Raw genomic sequence first — 26,270 nt, 5'->3', positions numbered from 1 at the left:
GTTCATGGATTTTCATCCCTAGATGAGTTATCACCCTTACCAAACATGGCATAATGGTAATATACTTTGTTCTAAAGCAATTGAGTCATACTATTTCTTATTTTAATATCACATATTAGTTGAGTTGTAGTAGTATTTTTTTTTTCTCAAAATAGTTGAGTCATTTCCTTTTTTACAAATATTTTAACCTCTCTCGTATTTTATTTTCTTTTTATCTCTCTTATTTTATTCTTCCACTTTAACCTTTAACGCATCAATTTCTTATAAATTTTATGTCCAAAAGTAATATTCCAATTATCTTGGAAGAAAGGGGTATTAATAAGGTTTTTGTCATATTAAAGAGTCGTGAGTCTCGTGACGATATATGCGTAAGGTTTTGTGTGTAGTAGTGTGGTTTGTTTGATTAGCCCAAATGATGTGAATCCGGATATTCACAATCATAGGATGCAACGACATCGAGGGCCATGGGTTGATTGGGGTCCGAAAAGAAGGTGGAGATATGGCAAGGAGCCAAGCCGGATGCGGAGGTCTGACTCAAATCAGAATTTGCCTATTAAGATGGTGTCCAAATTCTCTTCTAAGACCACCATTGTCTTCATCGTCAAAATAGCTTCGCGTGAGTACCTTACACGCCTCAATCGGAGCCCGGACGAGGAAGTTATGGTCGTTTTACAAAAGGCGCGCAGTCCAACAAGCAAAACGCCCGACCACAGAGACTTTGCCCGGCCTGGAGAAGAAAAACGCCCGACCCGGGCGTTTTGTGCGATTTTCGAATTTTGCTCATTTTTCCTCTTTTGTTTTGCACTTTTAACCTCTAGTATAAATACCCATGTCTAGGATTTTTGTCATCAGCTTTTGAATATTTGTAAGAGACAATTTCTCCATATTTGAGAGCTCACCTTCTTCATTTTTTGAAGACTTATCAAATTCCTTCGGATTGTATTCGATCTTTTGTCGGGTTAAGGTTGATTGTAAAGGTATGCTTGCTAGTTCTTGTGTTGCTAGTTTGTGGAGCCATTAGGTGTTTGTGTGAAAGTGCCTATGGGATTTCTTTCTCATTCTTCACCTAAATCATAACACTAATCCATCATCTATCCTTTTATCCTTTTTTTCTTGTTCCATTTCTTCATTTATCTAGTTTATTTATTGGGTTTATCTACAAGAATAAGTTCGGAGCAAATTAACGAGTTTCAATCTAGGAGATTCACATTACCAAATCCGTGAGTAATTTATTTTGTATACCGACAAAATAATTATTGGGTAAATACTTAGTGAGGCTGTATTTGGGTCCGTAAAAGTAAAAGTTATTCAATAAGCTTTATAAAAGTACTCATTATTATTTGAAGGAAATTGAAAATTCGTGCATCTGACAATGTAGTGTTTTGTTAGTCAGAGTGATATAAATAATTATAAGGTAGTAATACTTTTTTTTTTATCAAAACACATAATATTCTTAAACTTTAATGCAATGGAAATTTTGTTGCGCTTTTATTAATGCATTAAAACTATTGCTGCAATAATTTGCAACTTGTGGTTGGACCGTTGGAGGCTGACGAAGTAGTAATCGAGTTGAAATCAAATAACGACAGTTGAAAACGGCGTTACATTTCTACTTTAAAATACAGAAATGGCAACCTACTCTTCCAACATGTTCAACTCAAAAATACTGATTGCCAATTCTAGGGATTGCGACGGGATTTATACGACGGGTAATGCTATGTGGCCACATTATGCCTAGCCATAAAATGACATTCTAGTAAATTTTTTATATTATAGCTATTAATGATTCAAACACCTCATTTAATGCTCTTATAACTTTATACTATTACCCTTTGTATTTAATTGTAGTTGTTTTTATTGATTTCATTTCTCTAATCTGGTTCTTACGTTTCTTTTTTAGAGTCATTCATTTTTTAATTTTCTATTTTCAGTGATTTATTTTTAAACTATTTTTTATTTTAAGATTAAGTTTAATTTTTTTTTAAAAATATTTATCTATTATACCACACTAAAATTGAAATCAATAATAGCTTATAAGTTGTGACACGACCATATAGCCTATAATATTTTTATCATGTTATATTTTAAAAGTATCGATTATACTATAAGCATAGTGTGCATAAAATACAACTTCATAAATCAATATACTAATTATTGTTTTATATACTATGGTATATAGTAGTTGTGTTTACATAATTATCTTTTTCTCTTTAATTTAAACACACTATGTTAGGTTCTAGCTTAATTTTATTTTAAAAATTCATTAAATTTTAAATAAACAATATTTTTTAAAAACATAAAATTTCCAATTCCCTGTAAGTCTCTACCATCTCCCACTCTCTTACAAATATCAAAATCCTTCCCAGCATTAGTATATTAATCTATGAGCCTATAATATACTACTATTATATTTTGAAAATACGTAATCATATCATAATAGTTTATATATTGATAAGGCTAATTTCATGCATCGGTTATATGGTGAAAAACGTTACATTTTGCTGGGTCTAACACGGTTTATAAGCCAGATGTGTGACAGAATCGCTAGATCAAGGAGGTGCTAAAGGAAACAATCTAGCGAAAGAATGAAGTAAAAATGAGCAGAATCCAAGGAAAAAGAAGGCGTGAAGAAGGGAGTCAGTAGCTGAAGGCAACAAAGTCTATCTATACCTCGCTGGGCCCCACTCCAACGCCTATAAATAGAAGAGCATGCAACACACAAATTATCACTTTTTTCCGCTCACTCTTAGCTCACACACACAACACACACTTGGGAATGAGAGATCTGGGGTAGTTTCGGTTCCGAAGAGTTTTTTTTCTTCAGAAATTTCAGTCGCAACACCGTCCGCGTGAGGGCGAAGATACAATCTCTTTAATTTTCAGTTTGTTTTGCACTTTTACGGTCGAACTTCACTTTTGGGAGTCGATGCGGTTGTTGATGCTACTGATTATCTATTCACTTCTGTTAGTTTGCGTTTATCTGTGATTTTTTAAGTTGATTTACGTAGATCCTGCTGTTGAGAGTTTATTTTGACAAGTTATATGTCGATCTCTGTTTTTGCTACTGTGGTACTTGATCTGAGAATTTGGTGATAGATCTGTGGTTTGTTGATTGATTGGAGGTTGTTGTTTAAATCTGGAGTTATGAAATGTTTCTTTTGGTTGGAGTTTGTGTCGGATGCTTGGATCCGGAGTGGATTTAGCGTCTGAGGTTGGATCCGAAGTGAGGAGGTTGAGTTGTGCATGGATTTTGAGTTTTTCGCTTGCTTTCTGTTTTGCTTCGTCTAGCATCTGTAGATCTGTTTAGTTCTTTGTTATTACTCTTTAAAATGGTTTAGATTCAGTTTGCTCTATTCTGATTTCGTTCATGTTGTTTTTCTTCTGAGTTTTTACGCAAATTGGTTGAACAAGATGGTGTCGCTGTTAGTTAGTACCAGAGTTAGTTGTTTTGCCAGTTTTTCGTCCGTACTCTGCTTTTTCAGTCATGATCCCCACAGTCAGTTTGTTTCCCAGGTCTAGGTAATTAGAGTAGTTTCTTAGATCTAGTGATTGTTCGGTTAATTTTCGTGCATGCTTTTGCTGTTTCGCCTAGGTCTAGCTGTTAGCGTAGCAGTTTAAATTCCCAAGTTAAGTTTATTTTCCTCAACCCAAGAAAAATGCGTGACAGCAGCCAACCCCAAAAATAAGTCCAAATCCTTGAACATGATTATTACGCATCCATCTCTGTGGGATCGATCCCTACTTCCCTATGCTAGGTTTAGTAAAGTGGTTGAGGGTTTTTGAAAGAGTGCTCTGTGTGTCCGACGACCAGGATTTTCCGACGACCAACGAGTTCCTAGACCGCGTGATCTAGTGGATTTGCTGGACCAAGAGAACCTGTTATATTCTTTTTGTGCGCACAGCGTGTTTACCGACCATACCCGGTCTCCTTTCATATATTAATATACTTTCCAATTCCAACTTGTGATATAATCTAATAATAATAGTAATTAATATTATTATTGTTAATATAGATTATAATATGTGCTACCCCATGATACCGTTATTCCATTACCATTACCGTTATTTTAGTTTAATATTTTTACTTATTATTTTACTTTGTACGTAGTAAGATGTTAAAAATAGTAATGATGATAGTATAAATTAATCACCTACATTCAAAATGAGCTAGCTATGATCGATGATGGAATTACTTCTAAAACTATGATAATTAAGATTAATTTTATAAATGATTACTAAACTATATTACTTGTATCAAATTAATTAAAAAAAATTATTTCTATCAAAATGAATACTTATAGTATCTTTTAATGTTTTCTTCTATTTTTTAATTATATTATTACAAATAAAAATTATAATCTTACAAAAAAATTCAAAATTAAATTAAATTGATAAACTATTTAGTTACCACACCATTATTTGTTCAAAATATTGTAAAAAGCATAATATCAACATGGAATTTTATTTGAAGAGACTTCTTTCTGTATTTTGAATTACCTCTCATCTTGGGCATACATGGGTGATAGTAGTTGTTACTTTGCCTATATGCAAAGTGTATTACTTTTTATCATGAAGTTGTTGTAATTGTAATTTTAAATAAATGCAATTGCAAATATAGTGATTATTGTACTAAATTCAATTGATAAAGATTTCAGTAATTCAAATTGAATATAGTATCAATTGAAATTTTAATTATTCAACTAAATGAAGATATAATGAATCTAAGAACGACTAAAATACTAAATTATTTCATTAAATATAAAAATCAATTTAAAATTTTTAATTAATAAATTGAGTCGAAGAGCAATTGAACATTCAATTGAATTTAAGATAAGTTTGAATTTATAATCATTCAAATAATAAAAAATGGAATAAATGCATTAGTATATGATTAATAGATTTCAAGATAATGCTTATTATTACATATTAGTAAATTATGTTATGGTTCAATGATAAAAAATTAAGTAATATTTATTGAACAATATATCATATCATATTTGTAAATTAACATGGAATCAATCTATAAAAAGGAAATGAAACTGATGTAGATAAACTACTGCATAATAATTTAAAAGTTATACAAAATATTTAAACATCACAACGACACAAATGTTGTATTTCATGTAAAAGGGTACAATAGTCCTAATATATTTGATGTTTTTGAGGTAAACTGATTTTGATGAATTAGCAATAACTACACCATATTTTATTAATTTTTTAAGTGTGGCTGGCCACATTATGACCATTTAGCATCACTCTTATCTGACGTAGAGAGAGGACTATGATTAGCCGTTAGAGCATTCACTATGGAAGGCCCTTTCCAGGGTTTTTTTTTTTATTATTATTTCCACATATTTTTATTATTATTTCCATTTTGTTTACACATTATCAATATTTGTATATTTCAATTTTAATCGTTTCACTCAACTAAAATGCGATAAAATGGTAAAATAAGAATGAATTCAAGACAAATAAATTACAGAAAACATGCTTTAGAAAGAACCTACATTAAAAAAAATACAGAAAAATAATCAACAAAAAGAAACACAGATAAAAACATAGAAGATGTATGAATGTGAATAATGAAGTATTGAGGAAAATAAATTTTAAAAAAATAAAAATTCGATGATAGGGCCGATGATCAGCCTATCTCCACCATAGAGGGCTGATCAAAGGCCCTATGGGATCGGCCAAAGCCGATACAACGGCTCTTTGGGGTGATGGTGGAAAGGCCAATGATCGACCCTCTTCCACAATGAGGGGCCGATGGAGGAGCCGATCATAGGCTCAAATCGGCTCCCATAGTGAATACTCTTTGCGATTATTTTTAGTTACTCTATTTTATTAACAAAAAAGCTACTCCCACGTCCATGATTAAATGTCTGATATCTGATCGGCACGAGTCTTAAAAAATTATTTGACTTTATAAAGTAAAGTTGGTTGAAAAAGTTAGTGGAATATGAGACTTACTTTTACTACCTTCGTCTCACATTATGAGTCCCTTTGATTTTTTTGTACTCTGTTTTATAAAAATGATAATAAATAGTTAAAGTGAAGAAATCTCTATATTACTATTTATTATCATTTTTATAAAACGAGTGCAGAAAGTCAACGGGACTCCTAATGGTGGACGGAGGTAGTATGTGTGTGTTTTATAATAAAATGTGAGTAGAATAAGTTCGTGGAATATAGGGTCCACTTATCAAATGCAGTAAAAATGAAATGGAGCATTTAGAGATAAAAGTTTTTTTTTTTTTTTTTTTTATAATAAATCATTTTGGTTAAGACAATCTAAAAAAAGTGAGTCATTTTTTATAGGACGCTTTTAGTAATAAATCATCTTGATTGAGACAAACTAAAAAGGAAAGTGAGTCATTTTCAATGGAAATAATGGAAATGATCCATACCATCAATTCACTTTCAACTCACTGTCCTTTTTATTTGTCCCCACCAAAATAAAACATTACTAAAAGTAAAAATACTTTTATCTATGCTTTATTTTTTCTCGCTTTATCATCTTCACTCTCCATACAAAATTATAGTATATGAATGTTGTGCAACTGGCCAAGTAAATATAAATAGTGTGCAATTGACAAACAATAGTAAAGAACAATATGACAAATAAATTAAATATGAACATGACGCAAATAAATACAGTATGGCCGTATTCAGACGAATATAAAGTTTAATGGAATATACTCCACTATGTGTATTCATTTATAAAAGTCGAAAGGGAGAAAGTAACTATTCTACTTAAACCGTGTGCGCTAAACTAGTTTCATTTGTTTTGTAGTAAAAAAACATAAGAAAGTATATTTCTGTCCGGAAAATTTGATACAGTTTACCATTTCGGTCCGTCCCTAAAAATTTGATACACTTCACTTTTATCATTTTTGGTAGTGAATCCTATATTCCACTAACTCATTCCTACTCACATTTTATTATAAAACTAATACTTTAAAAGTAGGACCCACATCCCACCAATTTTTTCAACTCACTTTTTATTACATTTCTTAAAACCCGTGTCAGATCAAAGTGTAGCAAATTTTAGGGGACGGAGATAGTATGATATAAAGGCATCTGAATAGTGGAGTAAAAATTCCATAGTCCTTCTATACCATGATGGCATAGTGACGTGGTGTGTTACGCTAATTAATTTTGGACAAATGGATATAAATATTACTCACGTGTCATCTCAATTATACACATATTATATTTTATAAATAACGGACAACAAAAGGCGTCAACGGGCTTATTTTACGGAAAGTCTCTAATAGTATTAAACGTATGGAAATTTCCATATGTAATTATTGGCGTTCTATATACTACTACAATATAATAAATACATATAATTCTCTAATACTATAATATTATATATACGCATAAAAATGATTATACATATAAAAAATATTCATATTGCGTCACTTTTCATGTCAAGGAAAACAAATCATATTAAACTCTTTGGTGACAGTACTATTTAAATATTTTTGGGTAAAACTTATAAGCATATTTGAAATTTTTAAGCAAATAAATGACTATAACTTATATTTTGTTAGCATAATAAATTATAATCTGTATTTTTATTATCTTTTTATTAGCTTATAAAAATTCAAGATCTTAAAACAATGAAAATCAAAAATCAAAAATGAAATATTCTTATATTATTTCAAATAAAAGTATAAATGATAGAGAAATGTTGTATATGGCACTTCAATATGAATATTCTTTTTCATATGTATAATATTATTATATTATGAGATCAATGCACATATAATATAAATATTGTAGTAGTATATGGACGCCAATAATTGTATATGGCAATTTTTATAGTATTTAATAATATTAGGAGACTTTCCATAAAATTAGTAAATGGACGTCTCTTGTTCCGTCAGTTTATATGTTGTACGTCTACAATTGATGTGGCATGTTGAGCATAATTATTTTCATTTGTCCAAAATTTATTGGTGAGACACACCATATTGCTGTGCCACTATGGTATGGAAGAACTATGTAATTTTTACTCGTCTAATTGGTTTTAGAGCAATTAAAATTTTGTTTATTTAACTTTAGATTTTAAAGTTAATCTCGAATCTCGGTGACTAACTTCTATGGATTAGACAAGTGACGAGTATAACTTAATTTACCTACCCCGTTCTATAAAAATTGTCTTCCTTTCCTATTTTTGGAGTGTTGCATAAAATTAGTCATCTTTTATTTTTAGCAAGTGTTTTTCACATTTATAAGATGAGGCTAATTTTTCACTAATAATATCTCAATCACTTTTCTTACGGTCTCCCTTGTATTTTATCAATTTTGCATAAAAAATTAGCGTCTTATATGCATTGAGCAATTGGCAAACAATATGAATAAGTCGAACATATGGGACCACGAATATGACAAAAATAAATTAAATATGAATATGACGCAAATAAATGCAATATGGACCACATACAGACAATATAGAAAGTATTGTGAAGTGTAACGGAATACTAATTGTTTTTTCATAAATAAAATCCAAAGGGTGAAAGTAACACTTCTTCTATACCTTGAGGCAGTTTCTTTTGTTTAGTAGTTACAAAAACTCAATAAAATATATTCATAAAAAGGAATCTGAAAAAGAGATGTATATAACTTACCTTAATCTACAAGCGAGACAATTTCTGTTGCTGAGTTGCTTATTGGGCAGTTGAAATGAACAGAAACCAAATACTAACAAGTTTTATGAAAAATGGGCTCTATTTATATAAGAAAACACACCAAACTAGAATGAGGTGAACATTCTCTCAACTTATACAACTACAAAAGGGGATGTAACATTTTGGCATGCTTGGTTTCTTATGTACGATGACGAAGATGAGAATCCTGCTGGTCATACGGACTCTGCTGACCGACCATTAGGTCGTATCGTTGACCATCCATCGGTTAAGCCGTCGTCGGGCAATTGAGACCTAAGAGGTCCAAGATGAGATTAATTGAATCAAATTCATTGAGGAACTAAGAGGGAGGGTTTTTTTTACCTGTTTATCCCAATCAGTTCTCTTAGTTATGATCATTAGCATTATAGTCTGAATCAAAGTGCCTATCAACATTCCAATCCACACACCCTAACCATATACATTTTAAGATTAAGTCATGCCCTGAACTTTTTAGCATCATTTTAAATAAAAACCCAGAAACTCCAAAAAGTTTCATAGCATAACATAAACTGACCTCAACATGTAATTTCATTGCATAACCAAGCAAAACTCCAATAGGAATTCCTATCAAATAGTAGCATCCAATATTAACATAAACAACCACACTCTGCCAACCGGCCCCAATCGCCACTCCTGTTTACGATCACCAGACAAAGTTTGTGGCATTCTTCAACGATGTGCTTGCATTGTCTCGCGAATGGTGCGAGTAAGACGAGAAAGAACCAGGACTCACCAGAAAGAACTGGCTGCACACTGTTCATGAGGATGGAGAATGCCAGCAGAGGCGAGCGAGCGACCTCAGCAACCACAGCACGATCCTCCGTGAATACATAAGCCAGGCGCTTGCGAAAGACTAGAAAGAGTGCAAACAGCACCAGCCCTATGGCTAGTGAGATCACCACTATGTTGACAATGGAGAACTTTGCAGCTCTGGAATCGCCCTTCCCAAGCTCGTTTGAAACGCGCACGCTGGGAAAGAAAGATGATGGAATCAATATGGATAAAGGATTATAGCAGTTGGCTTTATCTACCTTGCTGCAGCCAAGAATCCAAGAGATATCATCATTTCCCAGCCAATGATGTTGAGACTGCAAGAAAATGAATGTAGCAATGTTTATCAATTACATCCAACCTTAAAAACAACTCAGATTGAATCATACCAGATTGCAAGAGCATCAACTTCAACCATAGCATTCTCCAAATTTCCCGTCAAAAGTATCAGTATCGCGTTGTACCAGAGCTCGAGGCTCCCACCATGCAAAAATCAAACAAAATGATCAAATCCCACCAAAAAAGTTTGGACTATTTATCAACTAAAATAAACGCAGCGAGTTACTAGTTCTTACCAAAGCATAGCGCCTGATGACACGGAAAGCTTGACTACAGGCCAAAGATCACTGAAAGCCGAGGTTGAAAAGCCTGTCCACGTCTCAGGGCATCCTCCTGACGTGACAAAGATCAACTGGCCGATATTTGGAATCCAGTAGGCTAAGACAGTGGACACCATTGCACCGGTGACACCAAAATGGAACTTGGCAGTTAGAAGCCACGAGAGAAAGAGATGGATCGAGAGTGAGCACACTGCAAGGTATGTTATGATCATGTTCTTGCTCTGTGCTTGCAAGTACATTTGGCAGGTAAATGAGACGACGAAGGAGTACATCACTGGAATGCACCAGATGGCGATTTTCCCAGCCTCTTCAGCAATCGCTTCGTTCTGTCCTAGAGCTCTTAAGAGAGGGGTTGCAAATACGTAGATTGGGACAAGTGAAGTTGACATAATAATCAAAACAATCCATGATCTTTGAAGATGGATCCCAAGCATATGATACTGCCTTGCACCGTAGGCTTGCCCACATAGAGTTTCCAATCCACTGGCTGCTCCAAGCTGCAAATTTTTATTGAATAATAAGCTAGACCAAATCGATGATCCATGTTAGATACGAGAGGGTATGAAATTACCAGCAATCCATTGGCAAATCGAGTAAGGAGGGTTAGAACGAGAGCATAGGCAGCAAGCTCAGTGGAACCGATGTGGCCTACAAAAGCTTGGCTAATGACATTTATCCCAAACGTGGAGAATCGGGTGAAGATGGCCGGGCCGGCCACCACCCACATTTTCTTGTTTTCCACTAAAATCTTCCTCTGTAAACTCTCCTCATTGATCACATTTGTTCCAGGCTCTACTGCCTTTGTTAGTGCTTCTTGAGTATTATTATCTTCCATTGTTCATATAATTCTCGGTCACAACACAACTTCCGAGCTCACACACATCACGCAGGCTTTAAATAAATAGTGTTTCTAAACGATCAAGGAATAGATGAATCAGGATCAGGATGGCAAATGATTGAATGGCTGAATAGGGCACATATCCAATATGATTATTACAAATTGTAATTAAAATCACACTTAATCCTTTATGTAATAGGAATAATAACAGATATGAATAACGCGAAACAGTGGCATGCATGCACATATAAACCAAAGGAATTTCTATAAGGTTTTGGGAAAGAAGAAGTTTTTGGAAAACCAAAACTCGATTGATTCTATTTAACTGTATAAAATGGATGAACGGCGCTGATTAAATTCTTCTTCTCCTCTAATTTCATGCAGTCTCCATAATATTATCCCCTCCAATAAATTAATTAATGCTATATATTGCGAATATGGGCTTGTGTAATATTAAAAAAATACTCTAATTTGTGACAAATATGGATTCATTTTCTATTTCTGGGGAGCGATACCAAAAATAAAAATATTAAAATTTGTTAAAACAAAAGGTTTGAAAAATAATTAAAAAAATCATGTCATTACAGACCAATAACCTTTCTAAAAATGTCTCAAGTTCGAGTTGCTAGCGGCAAGATAATGACGCTAAGGCATGGGGGCAAGCTCGAGGTCAAATTAAAGTACTGTAGTTTTTGTGCAAATTGATCCTACAATTTTGCAGGTAAATTTATTCTTGCAACAATGCTGTCATATCTAGTAGCACGTGGATGCCAAAAATAAAAAATTGACTAACACGCCAGTAAGGCTATAGATATAAAACGGGAAATAAATGCAAACATCAACGATCTATCCATTGTAACTTTGATCCAGAAATACTACTATTACTATAACTAGTCTAAGAGCTTATGCAATGAAGTATGGTATCCTCCACAAACCATAACTGTTTGATGTTCGATGTCCGAAAAGACAAAAATGACGAAAACAGGCAGTTAATATTCAAGAATAAACGAAAGAAAGCCAAAAGAAAATACCTGAGAAACAGAGAAAGTTTACCAAACATATATAGTAAGAATCCTGCAATGCTAACAAAACACAACTGTTGTTTCTAAGGTCACAATGAATGAATGCGATGAGCGGATTTCCCAGTTAAAAATACATTCTTATCTATTGTACTGGTGTTCTCTCTAGAGCCGGTATAGATAGACCCACATAAACTCAAAGCTGAATTTAACTAGCAAGAGAGATTTTTTTTCTACCACAAAATTGGCTGTCAGGCTAGTTATCCCTCAGTTGGAGTGGTTTCGGAGCTGCCCTCTTCACTGGTTTCACTTTCTCCTGCATTTTCCTCAGATTGTTCTTCAGTATTGCCTTTTGCAGGTCCAGGACCGGCTGATACCTTCACCATTGAGGGTCGCAAAAGTCTCTCACCAAGTTGAAACCCCTTCCTGAATTCTTCAATAACAACACCTTCTTCATATTCTGCTGAATCTTCGCGCATTATAGCTTCGTGCAGCTTTTGGAAAGAGAATAAAAGTCAGAAATATATGGAAGAGAATCCATAATTTAAGTAAAAGAAGAAAAACAATGCCAATTGCAGCTCGATTTCACTGCCTGATTCACACGATGTGGATTAAGTGAGTTATCTTCAAGGAAAAATTCCACAATATAGAAAGGATATTTAAAAGTTGAAGCGTCATCATAAAACGGGGCGCCAGGGAGAGACCACCGAAACACCTCTCCTAACCTACAAGAGGGCCAGAGGAAAATATATTGCAATATATAAGATGCCATACCATCTCTGGTCAACTAACTCACCGAGTTGGCTCGACTCGATTGATACTTTGTTTAACCTAAAAGCGTATCCGGTTCTTCATAAAACCTGAACCAACTTTATACAGCTTTTCAAAGAGTTCAGTTATAACTCGACTGAATTCTGAGCCAACTCGGGAGCTTGCCTGCATCGAGCCAATGGCCAGAGAATGATTGTAAATACAAGGATGTTGAAAGGACTCTGTGGTTAAAAAAAGCCCCTCGGTATTCTAAAGGGGCAACATCTACACAACTTGTTGTCATTGCAATATTAGCATAACAAGGCTGTCCATGCACCAATTAGAATTACTTCCTGATTTAGAAATACCGAAATAAATAGTAGGAACTCACCATCGGATCAAATTGTTTCCCAACAGTCTCCACAGGAACAACACCCAGGGATACCAGAATCTCCACAAACTGCTTGTATATGCTCTGGTAACTGTTGGTGATCTTTTCTTCTCCTTCAGTTTCCACTTTGATCTGAGCTTTAGCCCGCTCAAAATTATCCAGTACAGGTAACAAATTCTCTAAAACTTCTCCTCGTGCATTTGACACCTGTGAAAGCCGGTCTCTCTCCGTCCGCTTACGGAAATTGTCAAAGTCGGCACTAATTCTAAGAACTCGATCCTTCTCATACTGCAGTTCTTCAGATAAAGTCGCCACCTTTCTCTCAAGATCCACTTTTTCTTCTTCAATGGATCTTAAGAAAGATTCTACTTCGGTAACTTTTGAATCATCATTATTTGCTAGAGCCTCCTTATATAAGTTTAAAGAAGCTATTACCACAGAACTTGGTTCATCCGCAACTGCATCAGTAGTCTCACTAGAACCATCAACATTAGCAGTGCCATCATTGTCCCCCTGCCCATCAAAATAGAACTAGTAAATCATTCCGTATATGCAAATTCTCTCTGGCTGCTGAAACATTTAAATCCTTTTCCTAATTTTAGAAATTCCTACCAAATCAAATGGCTATTCCAAAAAAAAAGCTTGGATTTTCAAACAGAAACCTAAAATCAACAGGATTTGCTGGGGAACAAGTCTCACTTGTGTAAAAAATGATTACACATCATTAACCACATAAACAAATTATAGTTTAGTATATATTTGTATAAATGCAGCTAATTACTAAACTATCTGAGTATTATTAGCCTGGAAGTAATACAATTTTTTCCACCATTATCATACAAGAAACAGCATCAGTTACAAAATACAGCTTTTTTAAAAAATTCCTTCAAATAAAACAAGTTGCATCAATAACCCTATCATCTCCGGAGAAAACATCAAGGAATCAAAACTGAACAACAGGCATGGCACACTAAATAAATAGCTCATCCATAGCTAAAAATAGAAAGCAAAATTAGAGATAAAATCGAATCCACGCAAATAGAAAAACTACCTCAATTTGAGGCTCCGAATCAGATCCTTGAGCCGGCTCTTTCTCTTGTGTCTCGGTTTCGGCCTCCGCGGTTTCTCCATTAGCAGCGTAGGTCGAGAATTTCTGAGCGGAGAGGCTGAGAAATTCGATGCCAGTCCTCTTGTGTTGTCTGGAGTGGTGAATACGACAGCGTATCAAAGGCAGTGAGAGCCTAGTGGATGTGAAGGAAATCTGAGGAGGTTTGACGGAGGAACCACCGGCGGCGGTACTGCAAAGATAGGCCGCGAAGGTTGGTGGCGTTTTTATCATTGCGGCGGTGGCCATCGGAGACGGAGAGATAGAGAGGGAGTTGGTGAGGAGAGGATAATGGTTGGAGGAATGAAAGAGGATTGAATTTGAGGGTTTAGTGTGATCACTTCTCCTACCAGCTTCTGGAAAATAAATTTAAATTCAAATTAAAATTAAAATTAAAATTAAAATTAACATTAAAATTAAAATTATGAAGTTCAGTGCGAAGCATAATTTTATTTTATTTTATTATGTACTATACTAGTATAATCTAAGACAATAGTTTAGAGAGAAATTACAGATTTGGAGAAAGGATCCTACTTATATTTTTTTATCTTAAATATTTCATTTTGTAGCTTATTATCTGCTCACTCGTTAAATTTTTTTCTGTTACTCAATATGGTATTTTCTAAAACTTTGTTACAGTTTTCGATATTGTTCTGATTCTTTTGAAATACTATTCTTAACATGAAGTTAGCTTTCTGAATGATGATTTTAATATTTATTTTTGCAACCTTAATTCGTTCTTTAAATTGTTTCGTGGTTGGGGTTTGTTGTTTTATGTCGATAAATGTGTAGTGAATATTGTTGATAGGCGTACTTATTATGAGATTGAGAAAGTGTACAACTATTAAGAAATTTTTTTTGGTGATATTCACGTTGAATCTAAAGCATCCGAATAACATTATTATAAAATAATCTGGAATTCATTATAATAAACTAATAACAACCTTATAATAATTTTTTGATTTTTCAATTATTTTGATTTTTCAATTATGCTAAACAATGTTATTGTTTCTAAATATCTGAATTTTCTGCAATGAACAACAAACAAGGTTTTGTAATAAACTCTGCATTATTTTATACATAATAGTAATAAAAAAAGCGTTTACCGTTTAAAACTAGTTTAGTACTACAACCCTAATTATAAACGTATAAAAGCTAATTATATTAGAAGATGAGTAAAAATTAATTTGATTATATTTAGTTAATGTGTAAGCATATACTCCATCCGTCCCCAAAGAATATGCACTTTGGATTCGACTCAGGTTTTAACGTAAAATTAATAAAGTAAAAGAGAGGTAGAGAGAAAAAGTAATTAAAGTATTGTTAGTGGAGAATGAATCTCACCTTATTAGAGAGAATTTTTTTTTTATTTTAAATTAGAAAATGTATATTCTTATAGAATGGACTAAAAAGGAAAGAGTGCATATTCTTATGGGACGGAGAGAAGTATTGTGTTATAGGAAATTCAAAAATATGAAATACCCATATTTTGGCTTTCTCAAAAAGGTTGTCCTATTAGGTGAAAATAGTTTAGGTGTTTATCTATTTGCACTTGTTAAAGAAATATTGATTGGTTATACGGTCATATACCATGTTAGAATGCACCAATGGAGCAATGAATATTTTCTCATAAGATTTGTGCATCATATTATACTAAATTTGTCCAAAAGCGATAGTACACAAATTTTTCGATTAGTTAGTTTAATTTTAGGTAGGGTGGTATTCGGTTGGTTAACAGATCCCAAAATTCCATCAAAAAACTAATCGGAATCGACCCAATCTTTGATTCGGTTACTTAATTAACCGACTCAGTTTGAACCGATCGGTTATCGGTTATAACCGAACTAACCGAATTGGTTTATAGTATTAGTTTTAACATACTAGTTTTTAAGCACTTTATTAACTTTAAAATTGACTTTTTTTAACATTGCAATATGACTTATGAGACTTTAATAAAATTTGGAAGTAAATTACAATTTCTTCTATTGTGATAAAATTTGGAAGTAAATTACAATTTCTTCTATTGTGACAAAATTTGAAAGTAAATTACAATTTCTTCTATTATTAATTAAAAATATAATAAAAATTAAAATTGTTTATGGTTTTAACTTTTAACTTGTTATCTACTTTTTTTTTGTTTATTATTATTATTATTATTATTATTATTATTATTATTATTATTATTATTATTATACTCCTATTTACAAGCAATACATATATTGAATAGGCTTTTCAATAGACTTAAACTTTAAATGATTTAAAATTTGAAAACCTTTCTCTAATAATAAGTGAAAGGTTATCTTATTTTTAAAATAGTAGTATTGCTTAAGTACTCGTTAACTTTGAGAGATCTTAATATCTTATTGTTAAAAATATATTTAGAAACTTTATTGAATTTAAAATATTATAAGTATAAGTAACTGATAGTACACAAATTAAAATAGACTTTTTGGACATTGCATATTTGCAATATGAGACTTTGACAAAATCTGGAAGTAAATTACAGATTCTTCTATTGTGACAAAGTTTAAAAGTAAATTATTATTTCTTTTATTATTAATTAAAAATATAATTGAAATTAAAATTATTTATAGTTTTAACTTTTAACTTTTCATCTACTATTATTATTATTATTATTATTATTATTATTATTATTATTATTATTATTATTATTATTATTATTATAATAATAATACTCATATTTACAAGTAATACATAAATTGTTTAGGCACTTTAAAAGACTTAAACTTTACATGATCTATAATTTAAAAACCTTTCTCCAATAATAATTGAAGGGTTATTCTATATTTAACATAGTAATGCTTAAGCACTTTATTGACTTTGAGATATAAATTTATAAGTATAATACTATAATTGATAGTGACACACATTAAAATGAACTTTTTTGACATTGCAATACAAGACTTTGACAAAATTTAGATATAAATTACAATTTCTTCCACTGTGACAAAGTTTGAAAGTAAATTATAATTTATTCTAGTATTAAATAAAAATATAATGGAAATTAAAATTTAATTTAATTCGGTTATCGGTTATATAACTGATAACCGACTTAGAGCAAAAACGTATAACCGGTACCGAACCGATAACCGACCGGTTCCGGTTCGGTTCCGATTAACCGATTAACCGAAAACCGTTTACCCACCCCTAATTTTAGGGGTGCTAAAACGGTTCTCTGGTTCTCGATTAACCGGAATCGGCCGGTTAATTGAGGAACCGGAAACCGGAAACCCGTTCCGGTTTAGGTACTGGTTCCAACTTTTTGTATCAAATCGGTACCGATTAGAACCAGTCGGTTCTTGTGCCTAACCGAGAATTTATTTTTTATTATAATTTAATATGCTAATAAATCTAACTCAATTGAATTAATATTGAATTGAAATAAAATAATTTGAAACATTGAGCGATTTTAAGATTTTAAACAAAGTTAAATTAGCAAGCTCTGTTTTTCTGAAGTATTTAAAATATTTAAACCGTGATGCTTTGAATCAATAATTATTTCCTCAATCCATTTTTTATGAACTAACTACTATGAGTAGAACATTATAAGTTTATTTTTTTTAATTTTTTCCAAAAGAACTATATAAATCAATATCATTTCATATGAAAGAAATTTAACTTTATAACAAATTTATGTAATATACGGTTTTAACTTGTTTGTCAATGATTTATTAATTGTTCCGTATTAAACGAAAAAGCCACAACAAGATCAATTAATATTTGAAATTCTATTGAATATTTATTTAGCAAAAGAAAAAGGAAATGAAATTCAATTTTAAAATTTCTTTTTTAAAAAAATACTAAATTTTAGAACTCCTTATTTTATAAAAGAATTGCCATCATAAATTAGTTGTACTACACTTAGCTTCCTCTTACCCATGACATTTATGAATATTATTGTATTGTTGGTTTGCATTTTTTTTTTGTATTTATTTGAATTTTTAGGTATTATTTTGTTATATTTTCAAATGTTTAATTATTATTTTATTATATTGAATTATTTAAAATTATAAAATAAATTTAGATTGAAATTATACATCGGTTTCGGTTCCGAACCAGAACCGACCGATTCTTAATCGGCTGGTTCCGATTCTAGGATTTATGAAAAATTGAAACCGGTTAATCGGTCAACTGTCCAATTAGAACCAGAAGCGGCCGAATAAGGAGGCCGTTTTAATTTGTAGACTAATTTTGCCCATTAATAGTTTTGTATTGGGGTAACTAAGGGATAATTTTTTTTGGCCCAGAACATTGGTTAATCATTTGTGTACTAATATATTTACATGGTCATTACTCATTACCCCTTGGAACACAAAACAATCACATTATTGTGAAAGCTAGAAGGTATTTTATATTGATGCATCAAATAATCAACTTGAAATATAATAGTGTTATTTAAAATGAAACATTCAAGTTTCAACGATGTAAGTTACAAGTTATACAATAAAACACAAATTTATATTGAATGTCAGAACAAATTTTAAAGATTGAATTAAAGATTGAATTTTGTCCACTCATTTCTTTAATCTTATGGACCTAATAATTCAAGCAAATAATATCATCTACTACATTTTCATATTAAAATAATTCAAAAATCATGTTTGAGGTATTATTTTGTAATTCCAAATTTGGCATAAATTCCATCTTCCATAATTCAAGCCACATTAATTTTTGCAAGGATTTGTATATATTGATTTTTCGTCTCCATCGCCAGAACCAAGAATTGTATTTCATCTCCATAATTTATAGTACTTTGATTTGCTTCAATGGAACAGTCAAGCACCCAAACGCAGAGAGATGTTTTACCAGCACGTTAATGGATGCCTCGAGCAAGCTTTATCCGACGACTGATTTTACACATGAAGCAGCGACAAGACACCCTTCTATCGAGATTAATCAAGAGTCTCAGGGAACAATATTTGATTGAGTTACAATCTCCGGTTGGCAGCTCTCTCTTTGATTTTGATTCTGATTCGTCGGAGGAAGAATCATGCGACCCCAGTTGGTTGTATAGTTTTTTGTTGTATTATGTTTTTTGTTTTACTGTTATTTTAATAATGAACTTGTTAAACTACTTATGTTTGGATTAAGTGACGCAAATGTTACTGATAAGGCTAATTTCATGCATCGGTTATATAGTGACTGAAAAGCACTACATTTTGCTGGGTCTAACACAGTTTCTAAGTCAGGTGTGTGAAAGAATCGCTAGATCCAGGAGATGCTGGAGGAAATGGTCTAGCGAAGGAATGAAGGAAAAGTGAGCAGAACTTAAGGAAAAGAAGGCTAGAAGAAGGAAGTCAATAGCTGAGGGCAACAAAGTCTATCTATACCTCGTTGGGCCCACTTCAACGCCTATAAATAGAGGAGCATGCAACACACAAGCTATATCACTTTTTCACTCTTAGCTCACACACAACACACACACTTGGGAAATGGGAGTTCTGGGGTAGTTTAGGTTTCAAGGGGTCAAATCTTCAGATAAATTCCGTCGTAACACCGTCCACGTGAGGGCGAAGATACAATCTACTTACTTTCGGTTTTTTTTGCACTCTATTTCGTTCGAACTTCACTTTTGGAAGTCGATTTGGCTGTTGATGTTACTGATTATCTATGCATTTCGTAGTTTTCGATATATTTGTGTTATTTCGTGTTGATCTACGTTGATCCTGCTGTTAAGAGTTTTTATTTCGACAAGTTGCATGTTGATCTCTGTTTTTGTTAATTTGGTTGTAGATCTGCGGTGTTGTTGTTGATTGGAGGTTGTTGGTTGAATCTGAAGTTATGAAATGTTTTTTTTGGCTGGAGTTTGTGTCGGATGCTTGGATCCGGAGTGGATTTAGCGTCCGAGGTTGGATCAGAACAGGGGAAGTCGAGTTATGCATGGATTTTGAGTTTTCTGTTTACTTTCTGTTTTGCTTCGTCTAGCATCCGTAGATCTGTTTAGTTCTTAATTGTTCTTCATTAAATCGTTAAAATCCAGTCTGCTCTGTTCCGATTCGCTCATACTGTTTCTTCTGAGTTTTTATGCAAATTGGTTGGAGAAGATGATGTCGCTGTTAGTTAGTACCTTAGTTAGTTGTTTTTTCAGTTTTTCGTCGGTACTCTGCTTTTTCAGTTATGGTCCCCACCGTCAGTTTATTTCCCAGATCTAGGTAATTAGAATAGTTTCTCAGATCTAGTGATTGTTTCGGTTCTAGTTCACGTACATGCCTTTGTTGTTTCGCCTAGATCTAGCTGTTAGAGTAGCAGTTTAAAATCCCAAGTTTAAGTTAAATTTCCTCAATCAAAAAAAAAAAAAAAAAATGCGTGGCAGCAGCCAACCCAAAAACAATTCCCAAATCCTTGAGCATGATTATTACGCATCCATCTCTGTGGGAGTCGATCCCTACTTCCCTGTGCTAGGTTTTAGTATAAGTGGTTGAGGGTTTTTGAAGAAGTGCTCTGTGTGTCCGACGACCAGGATTTCCCGACGACAAGTGAGTTCCTAGACCGTGTGATCTAGCGGATTTGCTGAACCTAGGAAACCTGTTATTTCTTTCTGCGCACACAGTGACCACCCACACACGTAGTTGTGTCTCTTCAGTTACCTTCGTTTGAAATGAATATTTTAGTTTATGGTCACTTTTAATATGTTAGTTCGACCATAACCCTAAAACCTTGGGTTTCGGGTTAGCTTAACGGGTTAATCGGGTTGCAACTGATAAAATTAGCAGCGATCAATCCAATAAATAATGATGAAAATTATTTGTTAGTTATGTTATGAAATGTAAAATATTTAATTATGATAAATTTGATAATTTGAGATACTCCCTCCGTCTCGCTTTAGGAGTTCCGGTTGATCAATTTTGGGCGTCCCGTTTTAGGATTCCCGGTTGAGATAAGTTAATAAAAAAATGCCTACAAAGTGTTAAAAGTGGATCCCAATATCCACTACAACTAATAAAAAAGTGTTAAAACTAGGTCCCAACATTCACTATAACATTTATTTATTGTACACTCAATTAAAAGTTGGTCCCAACATCCACTACAATATTTATTTATTATACACTCAAACACTTTTTTCTTAAAACATGTGCCCGACTCAACCGGAACTCCTAAAGCGAGACGGAGAGAGTATATGCTTAAACTCAATCATAAACATGATCAAATATTAAAATTTGAGATTTGTGCAAAATGAAATATAAATATATTTCAAGAAAATTTAAAGCATGTTTTAGAAATTTAAATATTTTTAAGTGAATTTGAAGTAACTAATTTATTTATCTATTATTATATTAATGAAAATTTAATATATAATTTGTATATTTAATATAAGTTGAAAGTTATTTTTGTAGTTATCTATATTACAAAAATAATCAATGAAGTGACGAATTAGGAATCATAAATAGAACAATAGAAATTTTATCCCTAATGGGGTTTTCGGGTTTGGCCCTAAGAGCATCCACAATGGGGCGAAGGATGCGACGGACGATGCATCCTCCGCCCCTTCGTCCGCCGCTGTGGGCTCGCGGACGAAGTGCCTCCTCCGCCCCTTTGTCCGTCGCATCGTCCGCCATTATGGACGACACGGACGATGCGACGGACGATAGAACGCGTTTTCGTTTTTTTTTTCAATTTTTACACACTATATATACATCTCATTTTTCACTCCATTTTAACTCCATCCACTCATTTTCACTCTATTTCAAACAAAATGAACCCCGGAGATCCGAATAATCTGATGTTCGGTGGTGGTGCACGGTGGCCGGGTACAGAACCCGATGAATACCGGCCCTTCAAATCCAACACCCAGTACGATCCCCATTTCAGCACGGACTCGTACGGGCTGTCAGAAATGGAGCCTTCTCCCACCCGCGCACCCGCCCCACCCGGCTCAAATCGCGTACCTCCAAGATATGATCGATGGCCTCCACCGCAAGTTGGGAATGCTTTAGGCTAGCCTCTTTTTATCTGTAGTGCACTTTTTTTATATATAATTTAGTAACTTCCACTTTTAATTAAGTAAATGTAGGATTTGCCTTAATTGTGTTGCTTTTTTTAAATTTATTTTGCTTGATATATTTGCAAATATAAATTAAATACAAAATAGAAGTAAAAACTATAGGGCGGGTTATAGTCCGCCCCATTGCAGGTGGAAGAGGCGGAGGATAGAATGCTGATGTGGCGGAGCATAGGGCGGGCTTAGGGCATCGCATCCTCCGCCCCATTGTGGATGCCCTAACGGGTTGCGGGTTAATCGGGTGCGGGCTAATCGGATTGTAATTTTATCGGGCTATATATTTTCAACCCTAATCCTATAAATTTGACGGGCTATTCAGGCCAGCCCACAGGTTGCGGGCTGGACTGACATCCCTACTCGTACTAATGTGGTTTCTGTGTGTTGTTGTTTTTTAGGTATGTAATTCGTGAATAAATAAATATAGTATGTAATTGGGGATGTCAATGTAACCAGGAACCCGCAGGCCGGGTCAGGTTGCAAATTCGCAGTCCAAATTTAAAATTGGGCCATTCGGGTCACCGGTTTATGCGGGCTGACCCGTTCGGGTTACGGACCAACCCATCAGGTTGAAGATTATAATAAAAAAAATAATATTAATACTAATAATTAAAAATCAGAATAATATTAAGGCTCATTTACTGCTGGCGCTGCTAAGTCAATTAAAATTTTCTAATTCAAGCGCAACTTTCTTCTCTTTCCTGAGTCCTGAGCCTTACGGCCCTCCTTCTCTTTCCCTATTGAATTCGTTCCCAAAGGCCAAAATAGAAGGATTTTCATGCTGCCGCCACCGTCGGGCCTCGGATCGGCCAAACGGAACTCGTCCATCTCTCCCATCTCTCGATTTTCAAGCCAACGCCGACGTCGATCTCCACTTCGCCGTCGGTTAGTTCATCTTTTTGTGTCTTGTTTTTAGAATCTTGTTTATTTTGCTTGACTGCAAATAGGTAGAAGTGTAAAAACATAGAAGACACAAACACAATATTTTGATTTTTTAAATCAAAATCAAATCTTTCTAGATAAAAGAGGAATACTTACATATACATGATTCATGATTAAATGAAATAACTTGAATGCGAGTATCCCAATTTTTTTTAACTGTTGGAGGAGAATTTACACAACTTGAGCTTTTAGTGTTAAAAACATTGGGTCATTCTTTTTTTTTTAATACTCAAAACATATCCAAAAGATATTTTGTACATATTTTCCTTTTGAGGATTACCTTTTTTCGAAGATTAGGATCAAAAAATCTATATTTTCCCGATTCATTCCAACATGAAAATCAATTCAACAAATTTTCACTTAATATTTGTTGTTTCTTCTTGCTCTTCCAAATAGGGATGCGGTTTTCCTATTTGAACAACTATATAACAATTGATATTATATTGATCTTGTTGTCATCTATTTCTTTACTTAACGTGTACAATTGATATTATATTGATCTTGTTCTCTATGTTTATGTTGTAGTTGATCGACATGGAAGACTCACTCCAAGTTTTGTTGAGGGAAATGATGATGATATACAAATTCTATATAATTCTAAAAGTAAGAAGATGAAAGCATCTGACGTTAGGAATCACTTTACGGAGGTGAATTTACACAACTTGAGCTTTTAGTGTTATAAACATTGGGTCATTCTTTTTTTTTTTAATACTCAAAACATAACCAAAAGATCTTTTGTACATTTTTTCCTTTTGAGGATTACCTTTTTTTCGAAGATTAGGATCAGAAAATCTATATTTTCCTGATTCATTCTAGCATGAAAATCAATTCAACAAATTTTCATTTAATATTTGTGGTTTTTCATGCTTTTCCAAACGGGGATGTGGTTTTCTTATTCGAACAGTTATATAACAATTGATATTATATAAATCTTGTTAGACATCTATTTTTTTACTTAAAGTGTACAATTGATATTATATTGATCTTGTTCTCTATGTTTATGTTGTAGTTGATCGACATGGAAGACTTATCTCCAAGTTTTGGTGAGGGAAATGATGATATACAGATTCTATATAATTCTAGTAAGAAGATGAAAACATCTGACGTTTGGAATCACTTTACGAAGGAAAAACAACCCAATAAAGATGGAAAGCTATCGATCAAGTGCAATCATTGTGATCAAGCATATACATATGAAGATACAAAACATGGTACTTCAACTTTTAGTCTTCAAATCATTTGAAGGTGTGTAAGAAAAAACCGATGTTTGAAAATGTGAATTTTATGTTACGTGATCATGATAGAAAGTTGAAGGCTAGGTCTAAAGTAATAGACCCAAAAATTTGTCGGGAGTGGATGACTAAGATAACAGTTGCACATGATCTTCCATTGAATTGGGTTGAATTTGAAAATGTGAGAGGTTTTCTCTCGTATTTGAACTCGGATGTAGAATCTATCTCGAGAGATACTCTTGCCTCTGATGTGATGAATATGTATAAAATTGAAAAGGAGAAACTGAGGATTAGACTGAATAGTATTTCTGGGATGTTGTGCCTAACTTCTGATGTTTGGACTGTATGCACTAATTCGAGTTACATTTGTTTAGCTGTGCATTATGTGGACGACAAATGGAAATTGAATAGCAAAATACTTGCCTTTTTGTTCTATGCCTCCTCCACATGCTGGACCCAAATTAGCTCAGAAGATTTTTGATATATTGGTAGATTGGAAGATAGAGAAGAAAGTTTTTTTCTTTAACTTTGGATAATGCGTTTGCCAATAATGTTGTGGTTCAAATTTTGAAGACGAGACTTCAAATACAAAACTCATTATTGTCAAGGGTGAATATTTTCATGTTAGATGTTGTGCACATATCTTGGACCTTATAGTTCAAGAAGGGTTAAAAGTTGCTAGTGATGCTATAGAAAAGATTAGATGGAGTGTTAAATATGTAAAAGCATCAGAAGGCATATTGATGAAGTTTAAGGAATGTGCTAAAAAATACGGTGTTGAATTCACTTCTTCCCTTTGCTTGGATGTGCCTACTCGTTGGAATTCCACATACTTGATGCTTTGTAGTGGAATTAAATACCGATATGTTTTTGATATGTTCCGATTTGAAGATTTGAATTATAAGCAATGTCCAACAGAGGAAGAGTGGGAAAGGGGAGAAGTGATGCGTAGATTCTTAAAGCCATTTTACAATATCACTACATTGATTTCTGGCTCATCATACCCTACTTCCCATCTCTATTTTATGGAAATTTGGAAGATTGCTTCTTTATTGAATAAGATGTCCGAAAGTCTAGATGAAGTGGTCAGGTCTATGTCTCTTAAAATGAAACTGAAATTTGATCAATATTGGAAAGAGTATAGTGAAATACTTTCCGTGGGAGCAGTGCATGATCTGAGAATGAAGTTGAAGGTTTTGGAGTATATTTATTCAAGAATTGATCCTCTTTTAAGCAAGGATAAAATTCTGAAGCTGAAGATGAAACTGTATACTCTTTATGATGAGGATAAGAAAAGGGGTGTTGGGGAATTTTTATTTAAAGTTCCTCAAGCTAGTAGAGGCCGTTCTAGTTCTCAAGTTAGAGAATTTGAATTCATGGATAAAGAAGAAGTAAGGAGAGAAGAAATGAATCATGCATTGAATTGGGATGAAGGCGACCTTGTTGTAAGTTATTTTTAATTCGAATATTACATGTACTAGTATCACCCACGTGCGATGCACGATCTATTTTTTTTTATTTAAACTTATTTTATACTATAAAAATGATTTTATAAATTCGTAAATATATCATTGTATGAAATCTGAAATAATAAATAATAAATATATAAAATAAAAAAATAATTATAAAAAAATATAAAATCAAACAAAGAAAAAAAAGTAACACATATACCGAATGAGAAACAATATTATTATTTCAAGTTCTAAAATCACAAATTTATACAATAGCAATTTATTGTACCAATAAATACTCATATAACCAAATACGTTTATAAACTAAAAATTGCACACAAATCACATATCATTTAATAATGTATAAATATATATTAGAAGATAGCCAAATCGATCAAAATTATCAACAAAAATACAGCAAAATAGCATGGAATATAC

The 26,270-nt window shown here is 33.1% G+C and overlaps 1 protein-coding gene and 1 pseudogene across 4 annotated transcripts; both read right to left on the bottom strand.

Annotated features, from left to right (window-relative positions):
• Positions 1 to 8,692: 8,692 nt before the first annotated feature.
• On the bottom strand, positions 8,693 to 11,826 carry LOC125194175 (protein DETOXIFICATION 21-like; annotated as a pseudogene). Its single transcript, XR_016128919.1, has 8 exons — positions 10,659 to 11,826; positions 10,043 to 10,584; positions 9,857 to 9,943; positions 9,728 to 9,784; positions 9,430 to 9,665; positions 9,211 to 9,329; positions 9,018 to 9,104; positions 8,693 to 8,948 (listed from the first exon to the last, which is right to left on the bottom strand). The product of XR_016128919.1 is annotated as a protein DETOXIFICATION 21-like (transcript).
• Positions 11,827 to 11,962: 136 nt separating this feature from the next.
• Positions 11,963 to 14,527, bottom strand: EMB1241 (Co-chaperone GrpE family protein). 3 transcript variants are annotated; one of them, XM_089057082.1, is made up of 4 exons: positions 14,137 to 14,527; positions 13,086 to 13,598; positions 12,741 to 12,880; positions 12,299 to 12,438 (listed from the first exon to the last, which is right to left on the bottom strand). In XM_089057082.1, exons 1-3 carry the CDS (start codon positions 14,437 to 14,439, stop codon positions 12,776 to 12,778), a joined length of 921 nt encoding a protein of 306 aa, XP_088913208.1. In that variant the 5' UTR covers positions 14,440 to 14,527; the 3' UTR covers positions 12,299 to 12,438; positions 12,741 to 12,775. The 3 variants fall into 3 exon arrangements, 2 of the variants coding, with proteins under 2 accessions (XP_047948205.2, XP_088913208.1); XR_016128920.1 differs by having other exon boundaries at positions 12,303 to 12,438; positions 12,719 to 12,880; XM_048092248.2 differs by lacking the exon at positions 12,741 to 12,880 and having other exon boundaries at positions 11,963 to 12,438; positions 14,137 to 14,525.
• Positions 14,528 to 26,270: the final 11,743 nt, after the last annotated feature.

The sequence above is a fragment of the Salvia hispanica genome, chromosome 4 (genome assembly GCF_029641045.1).
Source record: "Salvia hispanica isolate PSC_SH4W2 chromosome 4, Shi_PSC_v1, whole genome shotgun sequence".
NCBI lineage: Eukaryota > Viridiplantae > Streptophyta > Magnoliopsida > Lamiales > Lamiaceae > Salvia > Salvia hispanica.
This window is presented reverse-complemented; position numbering and strand designations above follow the sequence as displayed.